The sequence below is a fragment of the Meriones unguiculatus genome, chromosome 1, assembly GCF_030254825.1.
Source record: "Meriones unguiculatus strain TT.TT164.6M chromosome 1, Bangor_MerUng_6.1, whole genome shotgun sequence".
In the NCBI taxonomy this organism is placed as follows: Eukaryota; Metazoa; Chordata; class Mammalia; order Rodentia; family Muridae; genus Meriones; species Meriones unguiculatus.
Window position 1 is genome coordinate 44,766,744 of NC_083349.1, and position 18,185 is coordinate 44,784,928.

Genomic DNA, 18,185 nt, shown 5'->3' on the forward strand with positions numbered 1-18,185 from the left:
CTCAACTTATGGAAATTAATAACTCCTAAAAAACAGTACCTAGGAGGCTGGAGAGATGGCTCAGCAGTTACCATTTGTTGGCTTTTCAGAGGACTTGGGTTCGGTTCCCATCACCCACATGGTGGCTCACAAACAACCATAACTGAAGTTCTAGGGTAACCAGTGCCCTCTTCTGAATGCCGGGGTCACCAACAAAAATGGTGCACAGACATACACACAGGGAAAGGCACTCAGACACAAACCAAAATAAATCTAAAACCAGTAACAACACAAAATAAATGAAATCTATGTAATAACACCTCCACGGAATGTGTGTGTTTCAAGAGCAGCACATGGGTACCAGCCTTCACCCGAGTCAAGACTCCGGGCCATTATCCCAGAGATGGCAGCATCTGTTTTCCTGGAAAGCCGAATGCAGTTCTTCCAATGATATCAAGAACACATGCTCATTCATTCACTGGTCATTCTCCCTGACAGCCTCCCTCAAGACTTCCAGCAACTCCTCCATGTGTGCATTATTCTAAGCCTCCCCGTTCCCATGTAGCAACAAAATGCTTCTGAAATAATAAATTACACTGGGGCAGGTTATCACAGAAGCACCAGGCAACAATCGTTATCGATATATGGTTAAATTGGTGATGATTTGTGGGGCTGATTTTTATTAAAATAAAAGCATTTATTACCATCACCATTATTCATTGAAAATGTCTTGCAGGAGCATCTCCCAGAAACGTTCTTGAAATTAAGATCCTTTCAGCCGAGTGGCCTGGGGATCCAGATGTGTCTCAGTATTGTTCCGAGGTGTGATGTTAACCATTTATCACCAACGTAATAACGTGCAGATGTCTGTGAGTTGTTAAAAAAGGACACTATACTGCTTGAATATCATCCCTATTACAGAACCATCTTCACACACATCCACTGTAATACTGTTACTAAAGTGTGTGTGACAGAAGAGTCGGCTCACAATAATTATCCGGAGGCCCCAAACTGTGTTTCGGGCTCATTCTGAATACACTATCAGTGATTTTATCTGATTCCTGTCTAGGAACAAGAGAGAAGTAATGAAAAGGAACTGTGAAATCTGGGAAGCAGTTGAACATATATCCTACCTGCCAAAACGAACCACAATTAATACGGAAAATGAGCTTCATTCATTATTTTCCTGCCTACACCAATTTAAAAAAATTTATTATTTCCATCTATCTTGTCGTGGTTCCAAGAAACTATACAATGCAATGTGAGTCCATGGCCTCCCTAATGAAGTTTATAGTTTTGACGAGATTCTGGGGAAAGGTGGTGGCTTTAAATAGTCTGAAGAATTAGCATGTTCGCTTGGAGAAACGGCATTAAGTAAGCTGCCCTCGCAGAGCAAGGCTACAAAACTGCCTCTAAGTATGAGATATAAACATATGTAAGGACAACCGCTCGTGTTGCGGTCACAAAAGGGAACACCAATGATGTTCACCCAATCAAAGGTCAATGTCTAACAAGCATTTAGCAACTCACACACACCACAGAGTTCAGAATTTTTCTGGAAGTGTGAAGTGGCTGGAGCTTCATGTCACCTCTAACTTTTGGCCAGGCATTGCTTGTATTCATTAAAAAAAAAAAAAGTCCATTTTGACAATAGGCTAGAGTTGAAGGAAACCCCTGTTCATGGTACTTCCAAGGTGAAAATGAAAAATTCTGATAAAACTCACAGCCTTGAGAGGAATTTCAAGTGGATTATTTGCTGTAGTCTTCTCTTATCTCACTCACGCATCTGGGAGAATTGAAGGACAAATTCTGTGCCTTTTACTCTGGAGGCTAAATTCTATTCTCAGCGGAGACCTTTACAGGTGGGTTGAATACGTTGCTACTAGTTTTATCAGCGTGTCCCCGTTTCAAGGGGCTTGAGAACTATGAACAAGTCTGCATGTCTATTGGCTGACAAGATGTGTGTGTTTGTGTGTGTGCATGCTTGATTTTTTGCAGGGAAACAACTCTCTGCATGCAATAAGCCAAACTGTCCCAGTCCCCCTGTTCCTTTCCTTTGTCCTTTTTTAAGCAGCTTGAATAATGTTTGGCTGAGATTTTTGGTTCATCTTATTTTTAGCGGAATGTGTCAATAAGTCAGGAAAGACCCTACACCCACAGCCAGGGTACCACTCAGGAGCAACCTGCTTCTACTTATATACATTATTTTATTGATGCTTTGTTACTGGCTGCAATTTCAGAGTCGGGTCTCATAAAGCTGGCTATGTTAAGACCAAAATAATGTCATTTAGCATCTAGGAGGAGGTTAAAAAGAGGATTAGAGAAAGGCGGGCAGGCAGGGTATATTAATCAAGTCCATGACTAACAGGGTGTGACAGAAAAGAGTTTTATTCTTTTCAGCAAAACAATTCCCTACGGCTGGGACCATTACTCCACTGTGCCTTTATCACCTTGGAATTTTTATGGTTATTTTTGATGAATTCACATTTTTGTAAAGCCCTTTTTGAAATCATGCCAGTTTTCAATTTTTAATTAAAGTCGTAAATAATCTTAATTCTGCCTTAAAAGGTTTATTGTTTCTTTCTCTCTCTCTCTCTCTTTTTACTACGATGCCAGGAAATATTTCAAATACCAAGTCCTGACGTGAGTGAGCAATTAGAAGCTCTCTGAGGTCTAGTGACAACACTGTCCCATGTAAATCTAACACGCTGGGGTACCGGCATGAGACTTAGCAGTGTGGATGGAATGATTTGGGGTTCATCAGCAGCTGCTTCTCTTGGGAGCAGCATTGCTTCTTTTTGTTAGATGAAGCAACTTTTAATTCCACGAACTAGCCATCACAGACATACAAAGGACTTTTGGAAACTAAACACTGTACATTTGTCACTGAGGACTGAGAGAGGAAAGTCAACCAAATCAGATTCGGCCGTCTGTAGAAACAGAGTGGACACAAGCCAACGCAAAGCCAAGGGAGAGGAGTGGCTTCACTGTCCGTAAGTCAGAATCAGGGAAGAACTGCAGCGTCTGACATGAGGTCATCCAACCGATCAGAAGCCCTACTGTGCTGCCCTAGACTGCTGACGGTTGCCGGTAAACTCTCATACAATCACAATGTACAGTCTGTGTTTCTTTTCCAGTTAGTGCCTCCATCATGGTCAAAACCACTCTTCCTTCATACGAGGCCAAAACATAGCATTATTACACAGTGAGAGGCAGCAAGAATCTCTAAGAACCCCCTGTGAGGCTCCAAACCTATGAGCATCACTGGTTTTGCCTCAAAAGGTGGTCAATACTCTTCCCTGCAGGGCAGTAGGTGCTGTGAAGATGCTCTCAGCTTACTGATAAGCTTGACCTAATCAGTAAAAGCTCCCCGATTAGGGACAATGTGGACGTAGAGAATGTTCAGATTTAGAATGAAAATTCTCACCTAGAAAAAACAGGCTTCTGCAAAATGAACATAATTTATTCCTTTGAATTTACAAGACACAGACAATGACAAAACCAAAAGACAACGACCCTGCTAAAGGTTCCCAATGTGATGATGTGTTATTTTAAGGTGAGCCGCTGTTCTTTCCACTTTTTACATTATATAAAACTTCTTTGCCTTTCTAAATTCAAATCATACCCTGTCCATGCCAAATGATTCTGGATAACAATTTATTGGAATTCCAAATAAAGAGATTTAAATCTATTTCTGGAGAAAAAAAATTAACAATTGATTTCTAAGATTGGCTTTGTAAGTAGTTAAGTACATCTGCCAAGTCCTTGAGGCTGAGTGTTTTTCTTTCTCAAAAGGAAGATTTGGTTAAGTACTTTCTGTATATAAGCCCTTAACACTCAAGCTGACAGGGGCAGTTGATCAAAGAGCAGTCAACCAAGTTCATGCCTGTGACTGCTCCTGCTCTCCTTACTAGGGAACTCCCATGGAGACTGAGCCACCTAGGGGCTACATCTGAGCAGGGGGTTTAGGTCCTTTCCATACATGGTCCTAGGTTGATTCATCAGTCTCTGCAGGATCTCATGGGCCCAGATTTTTTGGCTCTGTTGGTCTCCCTGAAGAGCTCTTGGTTGCCTACTCTTTGATCAACCCCCTTGGTGAGGTGGCCTAGGCCACCGTGGAAGAGGATTCAGACAGTCCTGATGAGACCTGACAGGCTAGGGTCAGATAGTGGGGGACGAGGACCTCCTGTATCAATAGACTAGGGGAGAGACATGGGGGATAAAAAAGAGGGAGGGGGACCAGGAGGAGATGAGGGAGGGCTACAGCTGGGATACAAAGTGAATAAATTGTAAATAAAAAAAAATAATAATAATGGAAAAGGCACTCAAGTCAGCACCTCAAGACAGAAGAAATTCAGTGCCAAAGAGACTACAGAAGATTTCCCATCATCAACTGTCAAATCCAGAAAAACTAAGAAAAAAAAAAAAGCATGATTCTGATTAAACACCACAGTGAGCTGAATAGTCTTGCCACGGAGTTCCTTCAGTTGAAATAACTTGAGTCTGAACAAGCCCTTGAATTTACTTACACAAGTCAGGACCCAGTTCCGTACAATGTAACACCAAAAGAGCCAAGTGAAGGCAACGTGTTTCTTCCCTGAACAGAACATCCTACTAAACAGGGTTCCCTCTGAGGGAAACTCACCCCTGTGGTGACTTTTGCATGTATATTCACTGCTTGCGAGGTGCGAAGCAAACCGAAGTGGACAGCCCCTGAGGAACAACAGCGGAGGCTGACCTCTGGTCTCTCTCCACCCGTGGGTGTGCACGCTCACGCACCCACACGTTCCCACGCCGACCCTAAAATCTCAGTTGTTAAATTACTTTAAAGATAGTGAAATCCCGGCCTCAGAAGGTTTCAAAGGCCAGTCTGGCCCAGCCAGTTGCAGTCCCGTGTGAAATTCCCAGAGCAAGTTAAGGCAGGTTGGCTGGACGACCTTTGACATTTATTCCAAATCTGTTAACACCGTGGTATTCGCAGATTTTGAAAACTGTATGAATCCATCACTGATGTCAAAGTCAATTAAAGTTCAGCACCGTGCCCCTTCCACCCCTGATTTCATGAACAGTGCCTATCAACTAGTTTTCCTCAAGCTGACGAAGGGGAATGCTCTCTTAGGTTCAAGAGTCACCCAAGTTCTTCATTAGAATTGTAGCTAGCTAGCGGGTACTCTTATAAAAAAGGATTTCTTTTTTTGTCATTAACATCTCTGAGAGCTGGTGGCTGGCATCAGTTTTCTCCAACTTTCATATACCAGCTTTACCAGACTGTTACATGACCGTATTAGCTGTGCAAACTACAGCCTTGCTGAGGCCTCAGGGAAAACTTCCCTCCTCAGTACCAAGCAAAGGACAGCTTCAAAGCCAGGGGATTCCAATGCCCCGTAGAAACTCTGTATACTGTAAACATAATTCAAACACCCTTTTCCTGGCACGAAAATTCTCCTTGAATTTTACCTTTTTCCTTGCTTGTTGCTCTTTGGAAGAATGTGCCTTCACGTGCTTTCTTAGGGAGCTTGGATCGGTGTAGCGTTTTGTACATCCTGGAATTTGACAAGCATAAGGTTTCTGAACGAGAAAGAGAGAAAGAAAGAGCTGTGGTTAAATCGTAAAGGTGACAGGGTCAGGTTTATTCAGACTGCTTGGAGCGAGAACTGTTACCCACTGACGGGTGTCAAGTGCTGAGAAATACTCATGCATTTTAATTAGAACGCCCAGGAATTCTGCATCACGGAGACGGGAAGAGTAAACTCAAACAATGCCCCACAGAGAAGCCCTACCCTCGATTTTTTTGAAGAGATTACCTTACACTGCAGTGTAGCCATACAATCTCTTGTGGAATTTTTTAATGTGGAAGTTATATACTTACATACTTACAGTTATGTTTCCCTGAGAAAATCTTTGGTACTGTCAGAGATAGTAAACAGGTTCTTTAAGGGTTCAGGTAAAGAAGCTGAAGAAAAGTCCAGAAAAGACGGGGTACGGTTCAGGGGGTAGGTACCTGATACAGAAAGAGAGGGAAAGAATTGAGAAGGAGAAATTAGTGTAAAGCAAGCAAGAAATAGTAGGTCTCAAACAACAGACACATGAAGAGTCGGTCAGAGGAACAGTAATATCATTAGTCACAGAGAAATCATCTGAATGATGTGAATGAGCCCTTGGCTGAAGGACAAGGATGCAAATTTGCCCGTTCCAAGTCTCCGTGGCAGCAGAGTGACAGGAAACACATGGAAATGTGAGGTATGCCCCCAAGTGCTTGGCACCTCAGTTAGACGAATGCATGACTGAGGTGGGAGGGCAAGGACAACCCAAACCCATACTGACGCCAGCATCACCACCTACCACTGACAAAGGTCTTATCAAGGGTTTGGAGACCATGCCTTGAGTTTCAAGTGAAACCAAAATCACATTTATTCCAAGAACTTAAAAAACAAAAAGCAAAATGGTATTAATTGTATACAGGAGAGGAATTACCATCTACTATGAGAAAGAGATTTGGGCCTGTATAGTGAAATATGAGAAAGACCTGAATTCTTGATGTTAAGATTCTTGCTCTGGGAAGCCTGCTATGCTATGGACAGGAGCACGCCATGACTATTCTTACTCTGTCATGCTCCTGTTTTCCCATGCTTACCATTTTTAAATTTATTTTTTAATATAATTTATTTTTTTAACAATTGATTCACTTTGTATCCCAGCTACAGTCCCACCCTTGTCACCTCCCAACTTCATCCTCCCTCTCACCCTCCCTCATCTCCTCCCATGATCCTTCCATGTCCACTGATAGGCTAGGGTCAGCAGGAAAGGGAAGTGGACCTCCCCTATCAGTCAGGTCTCATCAGGACTGTCGTTCATCGTCTTCCTCTGTGCCCTGGTAAGGCTGCTCCACCATCAGGGGGAGGTGATCAAAGAGCCAGCCTCTGAGTTCATGTCAAAGACAGTCCCTGCTCTCCTTACCAGGGTACCCACTTGGACACTGAGTTGCCATGGGCTACTTCTGTGCAGGGGTTCTAGGTTATCTCCATGCATGGTCCTTGTTTGGAGTACCAGTCTCAGAAAAGACCCCTGGGCCCAGATTCTTTGGTTCTGTTGCTTTCCTTGTGGAGCTCCAGACCCTTCCAGGTCTTTCTATCTCCCCCTGCTTTCATAAGATTCCCTGTACTCTGCCCAAAGTTTGGTTATGAATCTCAGCACCTGCTTTAATACCCTGCTGGGTAGAGTCTTTTAGAGGCCCTCTGTGGTAGGCTACTGTCTTGTTCCTTATTTTCACCTTCTTTCCGATGTTTACCCTGTTTGCCTTTCTGAATGAAGATTTAGCATCTTACTCAGAGTTCTCCTTCTTCTGGCTTAGCTTCTTTAGGTGTACAGATTTTAGTATGATTATCCTATATTATATGTCTAATATCTACTTATGAGTGAGTAAATACCTTGTGTATCTTTTGGGCTGGAGCAATGGCTCAGGGGTCAAGAGGACTGGTTGCCATTCCAAAGGTCCTAAGTTCAATTCCCAGTAATCACAGGTATGGCTCACAGCCATCTCTAATGAGATCTGGTGCCATGCTTATCATTTCGATTAAACATGTGGGTGCTCCTATTTGCTTACTGGAAGCAATATTTAGAATTCACTAACATTTTTCTTTTTATTTTCTTTCAAGAACAAGAGAGAATCATGGTATATCCTTGAATTTGAAACACTCAATTTGAATACTGAATGTGCTTACTCAACTGACTGATCTCAACTGATTCTGATTGACTGATTGACTGACTGAATGACCTAATAATGCTTCCAGAATAATGAGATGGGCACTGTATTTAATTCCAAGAAACTCTAACAAAAAATGATGAACTATTTAAAAAAGTATGAAATTACTGGCAAAGCCACTTGATCAGAGGTTTCCATGGGGGGGGAACAAAGATTTTGCTTTAACCTGGGAATCCTTTCTTATTTCACCCAGCCTTCTTGAACTAGCTTTCTCTATTCTGCGTTTGCCTCAGAGGAGCAAGCTGCCAATATTCACCCTTACTGTTAGGTTGAACACGAGCAGATACACTCATGTCTTTGATCAAGAGACGATACTTCATGGAAGAAATCTTGTGAGCACTGATGTGCTCTAGAAGCCTATGCTGCTCTACACAGAGTGGAGATGCCACTTTTCACTTGATTTGAGATACTCTTGGAGAAAGCTTCAATATAACCATTCCTTCCCCTTGGCCCCGTCACCTGGAACCAGGAAGCCCAATCAGCTCTCTGGCTGTGGTATGAATAGTAGTGCACTCTCCATCATTTTATCACTAATTACCTAAGCCTGAAATGGCACCATATACTCCATCAGCAGAGCCATTTCATTATTTTCCAGCTATCCTGAATAATTACTTCTCTTGTTTAGATTTAAGATGCTATTAGAGAAATGTATTAATATAAAATTTCACTGTTATTATAATGAACTCAATACCTTTGTGGAAAAACCACTTTTCTGAGTAACGAATCTGTTTGGTTGAAAAGATACTTTTATCCAAAAATCATGACAGCTTTTGTAGAAGGAGTGATTAATCAAGAGGAACTTAAATTTAAGTTACAAATTATTCAAACAGCTTCAGTTTGCTTTGGAAAACAAGCAATTAATTTCTATAAGCTCTTAAAAGAGCTTACCAATTTGTTCAAGGCAGTAAATATTTAAATAGGAGACAGTTTGGATCCTAAGAAAGAAGTGATACTTTTAACAGGTGTAACAGAAAACCTTTTTAACAAGATAAAAATGACTGAGTTTTAAGACTTGCTGAATTAAATTCAAGTCTTAAAAATCAAGTCTGGGCACAGGGGTATTTTCTAAAACTGATATTCCAGCCAAGGACCACTCATGGAGATGGCCTGGAACCCCTGCACAGAGGTAGCCTATGGCAGTTCAGTATCCAAGTGGCCTCCATAGTAATGGGGGCAGGGACTGTATCTGACATGAACTGATTGGCCTGCTCTTTCATCACCTTCCCGAGAGGGGGAAGCAGCCTTACCAGGCCACAGAGGAAAACAATGCAACCAGTCCTGATGAGACATGGTAGTCTAGGATCAGAGGGAAGGGGAGGAGGACTTCCTTTTTCAGTGGATTGGGAGAGGGAAGCTGAGGAAAAGGAAGGGTGGGATTGGGAGGGGAGGCTGGAGGGAGGTAAGGGGGGGATACAAAGTGAATAAACTGTAATTAATAAAAATTAAAGAATATATATTCTGACACAATCTAAAAAATAAACAAATAAAAATAAAAACAAAAAAATCATTACCTTAGGCAGCTTTATTTAAAAGATTTTCTAAAGAGCTATACATTTTTAATGGTGAAATTACTTTATTACAAAATGTTTTGTGTGATTAGCTAAAGTTAGCACCAAAGAGGGGTATTGTAGTAAAACAGGTTTCCTCAAGGACAGCTCTGAAACTACAGAGGACTGGTTAGTTGGAACAATTTCTCCAGACAATCTTGTTTTATAAATGGTCACACTTTCATGATAAGGTTTAATGGCAAACTGGAAAATATACTAGATTAGATCAAGACCATTTCAGATACAACAAATAATTACTACTTTTATATGTTGAAAATTTTCAGCACTTTTCACATTGTTTATTTAATACTATATTCTACTGGACCTGAACAAATCAATAACTTCATTTTTGGCTAAAGCAGAAAAGATCTATCTTTAGCCCATATTGTGGTATATATGCTTCATGTATTTACCAGATAAATCACCACACACACATATATATATGGAGATATTTCTGTTAAGAACGGTTAAATGACATACATAGCTAAAACAACTTCTACAAACATGACTAATAGAGACTAATATAAAATGTAATAAATATGTCAACTATAACATCAGAAGAATCTTAAATATGTATGAGAAGGTGTGTAGAAATCACAGTATCTTTTCAAAATTCAAAGTCTGGTGTAGTTTAATAATAGGCATCAGAATGTTAACTCTGAGAAAGTACTGTCATGAATACATTATTTGCCAGGACGTGGGATAAGAGATCCGCGGTGTGTATAATACATTTATCCCAACGGCTTTGTTAAGTGAAGCTAAATTACACAGCATCTACCTGGCCTCCTGTAAAGAAAATGGCATCAAAGCTTGAGAATGCAAAGTGCTATCAGCATAATGGGGGAAATAAAAGACAAAAGTTACACAGAAACAGCATTTGCAAAGAGCAAAATGTGGCAGCCTTAAGGGAGTTATGGGTGTGAAAATAAAAACTCAATTGTTCTCATAAGGTTGATATAAAAGGATGTGTGACTGTTAACACAGAAAAAGCATGTATGAAATGAACTCAGAGAAAGATTGGCTTTGTCGTTTTAGATCAACTGCAGGTAGAAATAACAGAGGGTTTTTGTGTTTTTTTTTTTTTTTTTTTTTTTTTTTTTTAAAGCAAGAGACTGGATTCGTGCTCAACGCCATGCTGTCTGAAAAGTTAGGTCAGGAGAAAAAGAAACAGGGTCAGCACATGAACATTGCATGTCATGTTCTTCCCAATTGCATACACTGTCTGTTGTGGTACCGCCTGATAAACTGATAAATGCTTTGATTATCTCTGGTGGTCGTTCTGTGTGCCTACAGCTACTGCATGATAGCCCCCGAACTGCTTCTGCTCTCTACAGAGAAGGGACTCACCCTGGGTCCAGGAAAGCTCTAATCTGTCACATAATTCACAACTATAAAAAGAAAGGGAAGGAAGGAAGGAAGGAAGGAAGGAAGGAAGGAAGGAAGGAAGGAAGGAAGGAAGGAAGGAAGGAGACACACAAGGTCTCCCTGTTCACTGTGTTCTGCTCCTATGCACGGCACTGCCCCCTGTGTCCTGAAGGTCAGAAAGCACCTGCAGCATCCTACCATCACAGGGGACCTTTGGCGCACACAGCTGAGGCTGGAAGGTGGCCAGCCCCTGCCATCCTTACAGTGTCAAGATGCGTCCTCTGGTGCTTGGCACGGTCGCTGGAGTTGCTGAAAGCCTTCTGGCAGCCTGGGTGCTGGCACAGGTATGGCTTCTCGCCCGTGTGGCTCCTCAAGTGAATCTTGAGGTTCTCCAGCCTTGAAAAAGCCTTCTTGCAGCCTTCAAACTGCGAAAAGAAAGTAAGTTTTAGTTACTGAGAGGACCCGAAGCCTGAATCTTGGGAAGAAAAACAACCATTAGTTTGTACTTAGCTAACAGTAAGATGAAATTAAATCGAAACAACAACAAATATTGCTTCTAAAAATAGCCGTATGTTTATGTGAACTGCATCTTCCCCACAGCATATACATGCCACATTCCATACCAGATTTCAGTCCAAAACTGATTTCTGTGATGGTTTATGTCAGAGACTATTCACTGTGAGCCATCTGGCTCGATCACTAGAAACACAGTAATCCGTATCTTGTCACTTTATTAAAAAAAAAAAAATAACATACTTTTCTATTTCCAAGTTGGTCTACACTGAAGGAACTGGGAAGGAAGAAACTTTTCAACAACTGAAAAATAAACAATAACAACAAGAGAAATCAGAGTGATCTATGACAGAGAAAGGAAAAGGCAGCGAAGGTCTAAGAATACAGGAGGAGGAAAGCAGGTACCCGCTAGACCAACTCAATCATTCATGCTCTTCAGTATTTGTCAGGTTTTTCAACTTCCAAGTGAGTGGCCAGGGTTAACATGTAGAGGGCTGCCAAGCCTAGTAAGTTCTTAAAATGCTTTTCTAAGGGGAGCTAGGAGACAGAGAATTTACTTAGTGCTAAATAATGTCAAACAAAGTAACCACTTACTATTATTACATTTGTTACTGTTGTTATTTATTTTAAAAATTTCACTACCTAGATACAATCAGATGGCTTTTAAACGTATGCCTGTAGCTTGTTAATAATGCCACTTCTTCGGGTAATTTATCAGCTACTATTATAGGGTCACAGTGATGCTAACCTTTAAAGTGACAGTAAGGAAATACAGCAAGGAAGCTGTACGTGAAGAACAAAGGTGAGGTGAAGACTTACCAGAAGCCCGAGAAAACTTACCTGATTTTAATACATTTAATTCCACTAAGGTTAGGATACAGAAAACAAAACAGGCTTTGCTTTTAAGAAATCTTGAGTGTTGTGTTTTGTTTAGAGGAAAGTAATGAATACAGAGGAGGATAAAAATAAGGATGCCAAAAGAAGGGCTGTTTCCATTTGAAATTAGACAACGTGACTTAGCTGTGCTGCAAGGTCCTCATAAAATGTCTTGGTTTCCTCACTGACTGTAACAGTATGGGACTCTGGTCGTGAAGGTTTCAGCAGCTGGAAATTTTATCCTTAAGTAAAGGATGAACTAACTGTAGAAAAAATAGTCAACTATGTCACAACTCCCCATCTATTCAAGCTGATCACATTCTGCATGCTGGAGTATTTTAAGAAATTTATGAAAGTTGTGCTTATTTTTGATTGAGAGTTATACATGTCTCACAGACATATGTTGGTTTATTTCAATTTTGATATTTTGCTTAAAATAATTTTTGGTGTTTTCCTGATTTCTATTTCACAGAAAAAAATAAATTTAGCCTGAACGAAGGAAGAATGCTGACAAAGCTGACGACTTTTTTACAGCCAAGTGTACATAATGCCACACTGCTTGGGATGGGGGGGTAGATTCTGGAATTTGTGGGGCCTTACTGCTGCAAATTTTCAAATAGATCTCAAGTCTAAGGATCAAAGGGTTCTAAATTAACTCCTAATTCATAGCTAAGAGGGCTCTGCCAAGCAAACATCTGCTTTTAAGGTTCACTCTGGATGAAGAATCAAGAGCAAAGTCTTGGAGCTCAATTTATTTTCCTTGGAATTACCTGGTGGAGCACACTTAGGTCTGAAATGAGCTTGTGGTTTTGGACATGCTGGGCCCGTAGCCGCGCTCCTACTAAGGCTCTTTTGTAGGGCAGATGTCTTTCTGGTGCCAGTTCTAGTGGGACGTACCCAGATTTGGGTGTCCCCCAATTTCTTGCCCCTCCGCAGTTACCTCAAAGCTTACAGAGAAAGCTGCACTGTTTGAGCACCACTGTGAGAATGGAGAGCAGTGATAGCTGAATTAACAGAGTTTCTGTGAGTGCCAGATAAGACACCTCCCCCACTTCTGCCACAGAATGAGAAACCCAGCTCCGTGCTTGCAGGACTCAAACTGTCCATGTGCTCACAAATAAGGTATATGCAGCTAGCAACTGTTCATTCTTTCTATTCAATGTCCACTTAGATGTCTGCTTAGGATTGGACTGATTGCTGTTATTACCATTAACACAATGATTAAAAAAGAAAAAGAAAAAAGGTCTGGCATTCCATGTAAATCAGTGAAGAACAGAATACCCGAACCACATGAAGAAGCAAAGATGAGGGACAACATGGGCATCCAGATGGAATATGACAGCAAGAAGACAATTTGTAAAATACTGAAAACCTGGATGACGTTGGATGTTCCGTCAGGGACAAGGGTGGCCAGAGAACAGAGAGAAGCAGAGCAGTATTCTTCAGGGGAAACGAGTGAAGAGAGGCTCTGAGTGGAGGCAGTCCTCAGAAGGCAGTTTCCTGGATGCAAGAGCTTTCTCACAGACACCAAGCACTCACTCTCGCTGAAAAACTAATGCACTTGAAGACTCTGTGGACCGGGTCCTCCAGGACTGAATGATGGCCTGCTGGAAGGCCTAACACGCAGTGGGTCAGAGCCACCTGGGTGAACTCGACAGCGGAGACTCTAAGAGAAGGAGGTACCGTTTGCTTCTCTAATGGCATCTGGATGGAACTTAAAAGTGAGCAATTTTATAATGAAGTGTTATCATCCATTATGGGAATAACCCTGTAATTCTGCACAGGAATTTCCTCTCCCTGGGGCAGTTTCGCCCCTACATTCGCAAGTTCAGTTAAAGGCAAGTGCTTTTTAAAAATAAAGCTAGCGTATAGGCACGCTTTCAAAAAATAAAAAATTTAAAAAAAAGCCCCAAAAGCTAAAACTGGATTCTTGAAGAGCTTAGGAATTTGGGTGTCTTTTAATCTTAACTGTTTTCGTGACTTCTACATAGCTGTGGAAGGTGCTGAGCCGTGCAGACAAACACCGGAATATAGGGAAGTCAGGACGGTTAGGAGGACATCTTGGGTTTGATTCCCAGGTTTTCTCAGTGTGGTTCCCCACCGTTCAAGATAGACCCAGAGAGCGAAGATAGGCACTGCCAAGTGGTTGTTCTTTACCCCTGCTGCAGTTCAGTGCCTGCAAAACTTCAACCTTTATCGCAGGCCCTCCTCTTCCTAGATTGCCTCTGAAGCCATGAATCCAAAGGCTAATAACCCACAGCTGGATCATACAAGCCCTGATTTGTCCTGAACTCAAAAACAGACAGAACGGAAGATGAAGAAAACCAAACCACCATCAAACTTAAGAGTTCAAAAGGGAAGAAGAAGGAATAAAGTAAGGTAAAAAAAGGAAAAAAAAAGAGGAAAAGAAAAATAGGAACAGGGAAACAGTAGAAGTGGGAACTGGTGTTCACGGAGTTATTGGGCTTCACGAACTCTTGTATCCTGGCTATTCATTTGATCTAAAAAGCACCTGCCCTCTGAACAAACCCTGTGAGCATGCTCCACAGCTGCTGGGAGGTAAAAATGATAAAACTCAATGTTTACTCCTGGAAAGACGATGGAAGCCGAAGACAGTATGTACAGCTGGGCAGGTAACACGCCAGCAGGTACCACAGTGGAGGGGTCACACTCTGAGCATCGGTGCTCAGAGCCATGCCCCTCAGACCAGTATCAGTACCCTTAGGGAACTTTGCAGAGAAGATGGATTCTCTGAATCCACCCCAGAACTTAAATTCTGGGAGGGGCCTTCTATGCTGTGAACATCCTGCATTAACTATGCAAATCCAACGACAGAGGAAAGTGTCACAATTCACCATTTCTGCTCCAGGCTCAGTCATCTGAATTCGTGAAGCCGCAGCTATCCAAGGAACAGAACCACACCAGGGTAGGGGAGAATAGTCATCATTCACAAGCAAGTGAGACAGAACTCCCAGAATGCCAATCTCTTGCTAGAAATTCTTTAAACTCGTGGCTTTCAAATTTGCCACCAGTTAGATGCCTGGCTCTGAAATATGTCTCTCACTGTGGCCTCCTGACCACGATGAGACACCCACTACTGCCCATTACAGTCTCCTGTTGAGGAAAAGCACTGGGATGGACTCACGTTTTCCATTTGCACATTTTGGTGGAATTGTAAGCATGAGGGAGAACAGGGCATGAAACTCCCAGAAACAGAACTTTAAATCTCATGGGCCTTGAAAATACTTCATGGCACGAAACCTCATTCTGAGAAAAAATCTCTTCAATTCTGGTTTTAAGTAACGAGCTTTAATTAGACATTTTCAAGTTCCCTCAGACCTAAAGAACCTTAGCTTGCATCACTTTGCTAATTTAGAAAATTATTTCATATTTAAAGAATGAGGCTGGACTGCAATCATCATCAATATATATTGGCTTGATTACAGATTGTTGACATTCAGTAACATTCAGATGACCTTTGAAATATTACTTTCTCTTTCTATTAGAAGCCTTTGTGTAAGGTTCTAGCAATGAAAGGCTCATTAGAATCCATTAAAATAGGATTTATTCCATATGTATAACCAATAATCAAGTCGAATATTATCCCCTCCTCTAATCAGCTACCTGGAGTGCCAAGAAGTACAAGTTTGTATTCAAAGCAGTAATGACAGCAAACCTTCTTTTATCAGATTTCTATACCATTGCTAATATCAACAAAACCCAAATAGAAAGCAGCCTACATTGCTGGACACGCTTTTATAAAATATACATTTGATTTCAATTAAGACTCGGTGTTTATGACCCTTGGAGGTACACACTTTCACAATTCCACCAGTCAAGACCAATTAATCCCATTAGTGTTGGCTGCCACCGTGACATGCAGTTAAGAATTGGCTGGTGAATTAGGTACGAGTCTGTGTCTCAACACACCACCCAAAGACAACAGAGATGAAGAGGCTTCCATGGAAAAGTCAGCAAACATTTCTGATGCCCTGGCTACAGTCAAGGTGATGTCCATCATAAGTCTAAAAGGTCAAGTCCCCTTGGACTAATTGCGTGACTTCAAAGGGGGTAAGATTTCTTCTGTAACTCTGAAAGAAAGAGCCCAAGGAAGTGAAGAGGTCCAGTTTACACCGCTGAGAGGCACCAAGAGCTCTGATGAATATACTCTGCTAACATTTACTTCTGGAAGTTTCCTTCCCGAGATCCTTTTCAACTTTCTGTGCATGTGAGTCCCGTGGAGGTGCAGAGATGCAGAGTCCAATGCCTTCAGCCTTCCACAAGAGAGTGAGCTCCTGTGTCTCTGTCTCCAGGTAACACGAGCGGATGCTCAGTGCTCACAGATTATACCTGGAGATGCAAGGGATCCTTTGTGATCCTCGTCATCGAAGTGGAGAGTTAAAGGGATTCAGAAAAGGACACACAAACACTAGAACAAAAGAAAAGGATAAAGAAAAGGCCTTGACTGAAGTGAACCAAAAAGAGTCATCTTTCTTCTCAGAACACAGAACAGTACAACCTAATTTTAAAAACTGGCCAAGGGGAAGAAGAAAAGTCAGGTGGGGGGGGGAGGGAGAGAAAGAGAAAAGAAAAAGATGAAGATTCCAACAGAAGCACTGCAGAAGCACACTGAGGCCAGCAGGATTGAAGTCACTTCAGTGATTGGGAATATTCTCCCTTGGTGCCCACTCCACTTAGTTTCTGTTTCCAGTGGATTCTAAATAGCACCAAATACTCCAGCAAACGTTAATGCTTACCATTAAGTCTATAGATAGTCTACAGGAAGTGTTGCAGAGAGACCATGTCTAGTTTACAGGCAGCACTGAGGCCCCCTGCTCCCTGTTCTGCTCATCTTAGTAAACATGCAAGGAAGACCAAAGTCATGTGTCTGCATATTCTCACCCGTGTTTATGGCTCAGTCACCCTTTTGTCCCCAGCACTGTACCCAGAGCTCTCTGCATTACCTTTCAGTTGCTAACAGGGAATATCTGATTTTACATTCCTAAGTTTTATACAGAGCAGCACTGGCCTCACTGGAAAACTACTGAAAGTCACAATTACAACTGTTTTTGTTTCAGAGCTCCCAAGACTGAGCTCCCAAAGATTCCTGGCATCTAGGAGATCTGTGCTCACCTCATCTGTGACAGCCCTTTAAAATCTGTCTGCTCTGAGGTCTGGGTAGGGACTCAGAAGGGAAAAGCAGCTATATGGCACTAGACCTCAGTTAAGTCACTGATTCAGTGTGTGACACTCACATCCGTAAGGGGCCGACTGTTCTCATTTATCCTGATTTTCTGGAACTATTAAAAATGCTGCAGAATTAATATAAAACCCATTCAGTAATGTTTTCTGAAACGGTCCTAAATTCCAGTCATTGTTCCTTCCTTGTTATTCTGGTGTGCAAAATGAATCCGTTAACCAGCTCATAAATTCCTTCCTGGCTTGTAGTACTTCTTGTTTTTTGATTAATAAAAATCTGTATAAAGCAAAGGTCACCTGCGTGGGTATACATATGTGATTTTTATTGGTTGAGGGTGATTCATTGCTTTTGAGCATTTTGAACCATGGGTAACAGCTGATCTTATGAGGGTCTTCAAAATGAGGCAATAAAGGAAATAAAATGAAGCCGGGAAAATGATTATGGAGAGGCCACGTGACAAGGCTGGGGGAAAATGTTGCTTCTGTGCCAACGACCGAACCGTACCGAATCTTTACAGAAATTATCAAGTATCTGATTTTTAATAGTCGAAGGGAACTGGGATCAAATGGAACCTTGTCACGGCTATTGTATTCACAGCTACAAATCAAGTCCTCCAAAGTGGAGCCTGGCCTGGTAACATGCCTGACATAGGCCTTTCTAGCTACTCAGTAAACATAAGCACATACATATGTGGATGCATGTGCGTGTGCCTATATATTGTATATGTGTAAGTACATACGTGTGTGTGTGTGTGGACTATCGCGTTGTACCAATACAGTGTATCAAAATTACAACTTCAACCAAATTACTATTTCTTCGACCAAATAAGCAATGCAGGCTGGCTGTGTGGGAATTTTGTTGTTTACCGGCCGTGACTTCATGCAACCTGCGACTGTTCGTAAGAGCCTATATTCTTCAGGGACTGACAAAACCACAATAAATG

At 41.7% G+C, this 18,185-nt stretch overlaps 1 protein-coding gene across 2 annotated transcripts in view; it reads right to left on the bottom strand.

The window, feature by feature from the left end:
• The window catches only part of Glis3 (GLIS family zinc finger 3), a 422,140-nt gene that overhangs the window by 89,086 nt on the left and 314,869 nt on the right, over positions 1 to 18,185 (bottom strand). For both annotated transcript variants that reach the window (XM_021634256.2, XM_060388073.1), the window contains 2 exons: positions 10,917 to 11,078; positions 5,437 to 5,547 (listed from right to left, as the gene is read on the bottom strand). In XM_021634256.2, the coding sequence (XP_021489931.1) occupies positions 5,437 to 5,547; positions 10,917 to 11,078 (273 nt within the window). The remainder of the gene's footprint in view (positions 1 to 5,436; positions 5,548 to 10,916; positions 11,079 to 18,185) is intronic.